The sequence below is a fragment of the Zingiber officinale genome, chromosome 7B (assembly GCF_018446385.1).
Source record: "Zingiber officinale cultivar Zhangliang chromosome 7B, Zo_v1.1, whole genome shotgun sequence".
Lineage (NCBI taxonomy): Eukaryota > Viridiplantae > Streptophyta > Magnoliopsida > Zingiberales > Zingiberaceae > Zingiber > Zingiber officinale.
Window position 1 is genome coordinate 24732211 of NC_055999.1, and position 9136 is coordinate 24741346.

At 34.9% G+C, this 9136-nt stretch overlaps 2 protein-coding genes across 2 annotated transcripts; both read right to left on the reverse strand.

Annotated features, from left to right (window-relative positions):
* Window positions 1–3045: 3045 nt before the first annotated feature.
* LOC122003653 (60S ribosomal protein L12-1-like) lies at window positions 3046–3819 on the reverse strand. The gene has a single exon (XM_042558733.1). The coding sequence runs from the start codon at window positions 3802–3804 to the stop codon at window positions 3208–3210; it is 597 nt and encodes a 198-aa protein (XP_042414667.1). The 5' UTR covers window positions 3805–3819; the 3' UTR covers window positions 3046–3207.
* A 331-nt stretch (window positions 3820–4150) lies between these two features.
* On the reverse strand, window positions 4151–7932 carry LOC122005571 (proteasome subunit beta type-6). Its single transcript, XM_042560652.1, has 8 exons — window positions 7740–7932; window positions 7548–7624; window positions 6374–6429; window positions 6138–6210; window positions 5941–6052; window positions 5775–5848; window positions 5062–5136; window positions 4151–4492 (listed from the first exon to the last, which is right to left on the reverse strand). Exons 1-8 carry the CDS (start codon window positions 7840–7842, stop codon window positions 4361–4363), a joined length of 702 nt encoding a protein of 233 aa, XP_042416586.1. The 5' UTR covers window positions 7843–7932; the 3' UTR covers window positions 4151–4360.
* Between the last annotated feature and the right edge of the window lie 1204 nt (window positions 7933–9136).

The window sequence follows — 9136 nt, forward strand, 5'->3', positions numbered from 1 at the left end:
GTGCACGACGGCTCGGCAGCTGTTGACAGATGTGGTGACAGCGACAAAAGACGGCGGGGATCGATAAGTGAGGACTGGCGAGGCGAGGAATGCCGAGCGAATAGCGTCACAGGAGAGGAAAAGTTACATTTTAGAAAAAAAAAAAAAAAAATCAAATGATATGGCATAGAAAATTTTGGATTTTGGGAAATAAAAGAAAAAAAATATCCATGCTCAGATGCCACATTCGCCGTCGCGCACAGACGCGTGAAGGAATAATATCAATACTATATATAAAGCATTAAACAAGGGTGAAATTGAGCAATTTTAGCCATGCAAATTGTTTTGACAATCAACATACGAAATAAAATTATAATGCATGCAAAATTGAAGTGCGAAAAGACTCCAATTTTTGAACCAAATAAGAATTTTACTACATTTATATGTTGCAAATACTATATACAAACACAATCCATAACCAAATTTATTTGCATAGTTACAAGTCACACCCTCTCACGACCCAGTTGTCTTCACCAATGCTCAAATCCTCCACTTCATATTTTTTTTTTTTCAAAAAAGTGTTCAAATCATCCACTTGACGAAAAACCTGTATCTCAAATGAGGTCTAATTCATTAGACTCTCAATCTCTTAGGCTCCATTTGGTAAGGAGTGATAAGATTAAAATTAGATTAGTTAGGATAGGATTGAGGATAGGATTAATAATCATTTCTCATGTCTAGGGATTATGAATCTCACTCCTAATCAACCTTAATCCTATCCTTAATCAATCCTACCAAACGACATATTAATAACTTTTTAAAAATATAATCCTAATCCTATCATCCCTATCAAACGAAAGCTTACTATATAACCTTTATAATTAAATAATTTTTAATTTTATAATTATTAATCGAATCTTCTATACTTTACATATGTTTAAATTAATAGGTATATTTATCATATGTATCTAACTCGGAGATTTATTAATCATCTCGTATTCATTCTATTTCAGATGCATCTTGGTCCCCGGGATTATAATGTCGCGGTAGGACATCTAGATTATCGCTCAGGTATTCATAGTTTGATCTTCAGCTATGTAGTATTTATAAGAATTTTTCCACCAAATGAGAGACGCAATCAAAAGATGATAGGCTTCTGGGTTGGCTGTCGCATTTCCCAATTTACCCTGGTGGTTAGTGGAAAAACATTCGTGGAATCGAGCCGGTCACCCTAAGAGATAGTCAATGAGATTAAATGGGATAATCATCTTTTTTTTTATTTCAAATGCATCTTGTCCCCAGGGCCATGGTGCCGCGATAGGACATCCAGGTTGTTACGCAAACACTCGTAGTTCAAACTTCAGTTATAGTGTATTTGCAGAGATTTTTCCTCTAAATAGGGGTGTAATCAAAGGATGTTGGGTTTATGGATTGACCGTCGTGTGCACTTCCCGATTTATCCTGGTAGTTGATAGAAAACTTCCGTAAGATCGAGCCGATCACCCTAGAAATAGTCAATAACGCTAACTGAAATTATTTTTTTTCAAATGCATCTCTAAACTTTTTCCTAACAACCTCAATTTCTTTTTTTTAATATTCTAACTTATTTGTCCTATATTCACACGTCCAACTAAGCTCATATCTAATAATCCAAAAAACAAATAAGGGGATCAGGAGATAAAGCACTTGTAATTATAATTGAATTGTGAAAGTGATCTGACTATAATTGATTGTGTCCCCTCCTTAAGTCCATCGTTCCTCTCATGTTATAATTTGGATTGGAGCGGATGGTCAGAGGCCGCCCTCCGCTTGGAGCTAGGCTGTTAAATATACGGCTCTTCGAGAGTGTAATTTTGGGTATTCCAACGATTTATTTAATCAATACAAATTGTGACCCAGATCTTGCAGATATTTCGATTCCATCCAACTATGACGCTATAGCTTCAATTTGATTGGTTCTTAACAAATTAGTATCCACAATTTGTTCTTAACAAATTAGTATCCACAATTTATGAGGGCCGCTCTAGCTATATAAGAAATCCTTGATTATAATTAAGAGAGGATTTTTAGACTAAGTTAGTATTCTTGTCCACCCGTCCCGACCGAAACTATAACGTAAGTGAGACGACAAACCCAGAGAAGAATCACAACCAATTATAGCCGAATCATAATCATAATTCAACTACAATTGCAGATGATCCATCCCCTAATTTATTTTTTAATGGACCAAAAGATCTACCACATCTACTTAGGGATGAACAAAAATTAAAAAAAATCAAATTAACTGAAATAATCGTATTTAAAAATTCAATTAGATTATTTTAGTTTTTTTTTATTTTTTTTAAAAATTCAGTTCAAATTTTAATTAATTCAATTTAATTTCTATTTTAATTTTTAATTAGATTAAATTGAATAAATCGAATAAAAATATTAATTTAATTATTTTTTATTTAAAAATATAATTAATGAAATAAAATCTTATTTTTTAGTTAAAATCGCATAAGATTTTAAAATTTCAATTAATTTAGTTGAAATCTGAATTAATCTTATATTTTATTGGTTCGATTTTCATAAGAAAATTCAGCCGATTCAATTTTCGTAAGAAAATTTGGTCAATTCTATTTTCGTAGAAAAATTCAATCAGTTCAAAAAAATTCCAATTTGTTTAGTTTTTGATCTATTCAAACTCATTCTCTACCCTACATCCAACTCAACCTTAAAAAAAATAAACTCCATTGTTTCTTCTATTTTACTATCTGTAATCTATCCTTCTTACATTGGACACATGTGAACAAGTGAACAAACTAAGTCACAAATGCAATAAGAGCTGCCAAAGCTATCAAGAAAGCCAACAAGTAAACATTATGACATGAAGACACGCAGAATAGTTCCAAAAAAAACAACAAAAATATTTGATTACAAAAGTAGATGATGGATACCAAAACACAAACATATCAATACTTCACAAAGCAACTACATCAAATTCAAACACCACCCATGATTCAACATATTCTCAGGCCAAGAAATAAAAATTAAAGGCAAAAATAGATGATGTCTACGGAAACAAGAACAGAACAATAATTATTAAAATTATCAGATCGAATTTAAACCGCCCGCAATTTCGCAAAGTCTCAGAAATGCTAGAGTTGAACAACAGAAAGAGATTGATAAAAAGAGCGCTTTTGGCACAATCGATAACCAATTTACTAATAGAAGCGATAACTGAGCTCAGTCGAGTGGTACCTCGGCATCTCCATCGCTGATCTCCTGCTGAAGATCCTTGGGGTCCTTCCCATCGACCGTGCATCCGACGGAGACACAGGTGCCCAGGATCTCCTTGACGGTGCCAGAGAGATCCTTGGCCATGGACCTGGGCCTCATCACCCGGGCAATCTCGACGACGTCATCAAGGGAGATGTTGCCATTGTGCTTGATGTTTTTGGTCTTTTTACGATCGCGCTCGGGCTCCTTGAGTGCCTTAATGACGAGGGCGGCGGCGGAGGGTACCACGCTGACCTTGGCCTGCCGGTTCTGCACAGTGAGCTTCACCGTCACGCGGAGGCCCTTCCAGTCCTTGGCCGTCTCCTTGGCGATGTCTTCTCCTACCTTCTTCGGGGAGAGACCCAGCGGGCCGATCTTTGGAGCCAGCGAACTGGCGGCACCGACTTCTCCTCCAGTGACTCGAACGTAGACGTCCACTATCTGCGTGGGATCGAGCTTGGGAGGCATCGCGGCGTCGTTGGCGGCAGCAGTGACGATCCCGAAGAGTCGATTAGGGTTTCGCCTGGGGCGGGAGAGTATATATAAACGTGACAGAATTTTCATTTTGCCACTGTAGTTTTCTTAAATTAAAAAGCTAGCATTTTGAAGATGGAAATAAGTTGCAGCGTTTAATTGTAATTTAGTGTATTTATCGTTCTATCCTTACTCCTAGTTACATAAATTTTATAATTCATTAAATTTAATTGAACAAATTACCTATATGTTAAGTTTCTTAATCTCCATGAAAAAAACATTTATGAACAAAACTTGTTTTGGGATGGCATGATAATCGTTTAAGTATTAATAACCAAGGGAGAGAGTGAAGTGACAGAGTGTTAACGTTTGTAGTACATTTTTAAAAAGATAAATTTAAACTAACAACATTACCATTAAGAACAAATTGGAATAATTTTAATAGAGAATGAAATAAAATGCAAGTATTAATTTCTGGATTTTAATATGCAAACACAATATATCTTATAAAAGTTCTATGGCGAATGTAAATCCAGTCCCCAAAAAACACATTTTTAAACTAAAGTTTTCGATAAAGCTGGACAAACTTCATGCAGTTTAAAACAACACGAATTTAAAGATGAAAGGAGTTCAGTCGTTCATGTGATCAAGTGTTCATCGGCTCCGGGCTGCTGGATGAGAGGACGTCGAGAAGGGAGTTTTGTGGCTCCAGCTCTTCATGCCAGAGAGGAAGTGAGTCACCGGAGTAGAAATTCCTCGTGACACCATCGGCATTTATCTGTGAAGGCATAAGAAAAACAACTGAGAAGCATAATCTAAAGTCTAAACAAAGCTCCAACGTGATTAGTCTGCCAATTCTTTTAAATCAACAAAGGAAAAGAAATCAATTGAAAAGACCAATCAGCAAATTTGTTTCATTCAATCAAATCAAAATTCTATCATCCAAGGAAAATGAGAGCCATTTCTGGGATCTAGCAAGTACCTATTGAAGAAGGTATGCAAATGAACAAATAAGCATATGAAAGCATTGGCGTTAAACATTGATTTTATAAATATTTAGAGCTACGTGAATCATCTCCCTCAACCCTCTCCCTAGAGGCATTGAGACTTGGACCGCATGACTGGTTTTCATAATTTATAAATTGAATCAAGCAAATTATTTTATTAGTATGCATCCACTATATGCATATTTGTAGGTGTGCAGCATACGGATATGCCTTTGGCAAAAAAACATAATGATCGTTTCCTTTTTCTTTTCCCTTGAAAATAGATATTTGCTGCAAAAATGTGAAATTTTTCACTAGTATTGTGCTCGTTGCAAAATATATACACAGTTAAGATACTCACTATAACTGTCCGAACAACACCTCCACTTGCTCCGTCCCGTGCAATAGCGAGAGAGACAGCCTTCACAACTAATTTCTGCATTTTGGATGAAAAAAATGTCATTCTCTGTCTGATAATTTCTTCCTAATGACTGATTAAAAGAATGCAAGTGTAGCTAGTATATAATCCAGGGTGCCTGCATATAATGTTGCAATTGACAGAAAGGAGAATAAAATTGAAGAATAAGCAAATAAAACCGTTTGAACTCTCTCAGCATTGAGATGAAAATAACAGAACAGTCTGTCATTCATAGTACTAAACAAAAAGAAGTTTACAGAAATTAACTCAATTCTTGAGAATCTCAGTTCTAATCAGAATATAGAAATCCTTTTGGTAGATAAACTTATTATTCTTTAGAACGTGACAAGAGAAATGTGCCAGTCTACTTTTAATGAAAAAATGGAATATTTATTTACAATAAGCTTCAAGGAGAAATAGGGCACCATTCTAAGTTAAATAAAACAATGGAATTATATATCAAAAGTACTTAAGGCAAATGTCATGGACTGAATATTTGACACAAATTCGCTTATTTAATAGTTGCATCACCACAACATTCAGAATAACACAGAAATTTCTGCTCAATACCATCACTGCAGAGAAACTAGATCTTTTGTCAAAATATCTCCACTCTACAGTAAAAAAACAAAAAACAACAACTTCACATTTCATACCTCAGCTTCATCTTTGCTCATCCCCTCTTTCCATGCTTGGTCAAAAAACCCATAAAGGTAACTTGAGCCAGATCCTGTGACAAAAGACCAAATAACATACGATCATGCACAAGACAATGAAAACAAAAGATTTTTTTATTCTCACTATCCAGTTTGTCATACCCACCTCCAATTGCAAAAGGCTGCTTCAAAATAGTCCCTCCAAGGGGCACTGAATATATTTGGCCTCCTTCATATTTGTCCCATCCACCAATAATGACACCCATTTGCAACATATTCTATAAAAAAATCACAAGACAAGTGAGATAATAAAGGTATGTTACATTGCAGAGCATATTAGCTAGGAAACAGTATATTTGGTACCTTGTTTTGATAAGACAATAATCTAACTAAATTAGCTGCCACCTTGACAGTTGCAGGTTGCCCAAGTTGAATTCTGAAGAAAAAACACAAGTCCAGTTAAACCACATTACCTATACTAATTGGTCAGATCATAGAACTAGAGCAGGCTAAAGTTTAGTATCGTTATGCAAAGACTTCACATAACAAACTATCAAGATCTGTGTTCATATAAAAAACCAACATAAAAATTAACTCACGTGTGTTGATGAAGGAAGTATCTGACATAATCAGAGATAACCTGGGAATCAGCAGCCTGGAAGAAAGAACAAATTTGTTGAAGACTGCTTTTGTCCATAAAAATTTGGGAAAAAAATAGAGTTGTAGAAATAACAATTCAACAGAAACTAATTCCTCCACGGCTGATGATGTTTATAAAGGCAGGAGATAAGTTAGAAAATAAAGAAAACACCGACTGAAATATAAACCAAATTAAAAACCTGAAGTAGATACAATGACATAAATATCTGAGGCAGCAAAGGTTTAGATTGGCAAGGTAATTTGCTACACATATGTTCAGTTTGACTGGTGACTATGCCACCATCAAATTTGTTAAATGTTAGGACTTCACACATAACATTTGATTTACTAAGGGACTTACCGCCTTTTATAACAATGCAAACATGTGAAATGTCTAGGATACAAGAAAGTTAATTACATAAGCTACAACATATCTCCTTTCTATGCAATATGTCCCCAACATTTTGCATACAAGAGAAGCAGAAAGAAACTTTGATAATCTAAGTGGCATAGCGTCCAAAAAGCATTTTAGGTGAGAAGGAAATGATTATTGACAGCAGTAGCACAATTTCCATCTGTTTGAGTCTAGGTCTACAGTTTACTGGTTGGTTGCCCTCTCCATCACTCTTATGAGCTAAGAAGATAAGAGACATATTTCAAGCAGGAAAAAATTGCATCAAAGTAACAGTGCACTAAGAACAAAATACCATTCAGAAAAGGGAGGTTATTTTAAGGGCAGATCTCATTTGAGAAAATATCAACTCTCAGGAATATGAATGGAATAGACATAGTGCAAGGGCAGGAAAAAATTTAGATGAAAAATCACAAGTTTTAATTAAAAGAAGCTATGATTGTTTATAATAGAAATAAACTTAAACTAAAAACATAATAATTAATAAGGGTGTTTCATAGTTTATGATAGGAATTAGTTTAGTCAAGTAATCCTTAAAGAATCCGCAATTTAGAAATACGATTCAATGTCAGAATGTAATCCAAGCAACATAAAGTATCACATTCAGCAAATCAACTCCGTCAAATTAATAAGCTGGAATTGAGCAATGAAATTATAATAATGGCAAGCAACACAATATCTCAACGTAAGCAATTGACAAGCAAGAGTCACGAGGCAGTTACCGATCCAGAACGGCAAATGTATACGTTGTCTGTCAGCTGGGTGATCTTGTCCGACGCCCGATTTGCGACATACATCCCTTAATTAAAAAAAAAACACCAAAAGAGAATCATTCCAAAATGAACTCTAACAAAGATTTCCTGGGAGTTTTTTTTTTTTCCCTTTCTTCCTTCTTTAACTTTTCTAGTACCAACCTGTGCTCGTCCTGGAATCGGCGCCGAGGACGACGCCGCCGTCGTAGGTTACCCCGATGATCGTCGTTCCCATTGAATGGGGAGCATTGAGGTCGAAATCCATCGCGGCTACGAACTGGAGACGAAACGAGAAGAAGCAAACTCAAACCCTAGAAACGAGCGCCTGCGGATCGAGTCGGGATCGCTAAATATACAACTCTGCCCCCTTCTGCAAGAAAAGCGAGAGACGGACTCACGTGCGTACCACGTGAAAATTAAAACGGGTCGGAACCTGGTAGACCCTCTAAGGAAATCAGATGCTGATTGTATTTGAAACTCGTAACCATTTTAAATTAAATTTCTCAAAGTAATTAAAAAGAAAAAAACAATGTTTAAAGACAATGTGCAAATGCATCAAAAAAAAATACAGAAAATTGCTTTTAAATCTCCCTACAACTTAAACATTTATATTCTGTCCCCATTTCTTTATAAATTTATTTATGATATCTGACTAATTTAGTTTATTAGTTTCGACTCTCTAACCCTAATAAAATTATCATATTAATCTCATTTGAATTTAAAATGTACAACAGCTCTTTTTTCTTTCAACGTCCGATGCATCACTTCACAACTCTAAACCTCAGTGATGCACCCTAGCTCTGTGACTCCAAAACTCGACGATGCACTCTGCCTCCGTGAATCCAAACCATCAGTGTTGCACTCCCTGGCTTCGTCCCTAAATCATCTCCATCGACGTTGAAGGCAAAAATCAGAGAGGCAGCGGAAACCGACTAAATTATCTCAAACCCTTGAATTATCGATAAGTAAAATTTGTGGGTCCTATATTTCGACTAATTTGTTATTTCTCTACGAAAAATTGAAGCTTTAGTTCATGGGCGTTTTCGATTTTGTGAGGTTGAAGTTCAATAAAATTAGGTTTAGGTGTCTGTATTGTAATTTTATAAATGAGTTTATATTACATCTTCTTCGATTTAAGAAATGTGAGATATGTGTAAATTTTATAGTAATTATCAATAAATTGAGTAATGCACTCAATTTAAACACTTTAATGCTCAAAATTTGTAGAGTTATACTTTAAGGTATGAATGAGTAAATTATTATAATTATTGGTGTTGTCCATTCTGTTGGCTCAAATAAAATTAGTTTTGATGTTGGAATTATAATTTTATAAGTGTGTTTGTGTTTTATCTTCTTCAATTGAAGAATTGGAAAATATATATTAGATTTGGATATTAATTATCAATAAACTGAAAAATATACTCACTTGAAGCGCTTTGATTCCAAAATATTTAGGGTTTGTACTTTAGGGTATGAATGGGTAAATAGTTTAACTTTTTGATATTGTGTAATCTGTTAGCTAGAATAAAATTAGTTTTGATGCTCGAATTGTAATTTTA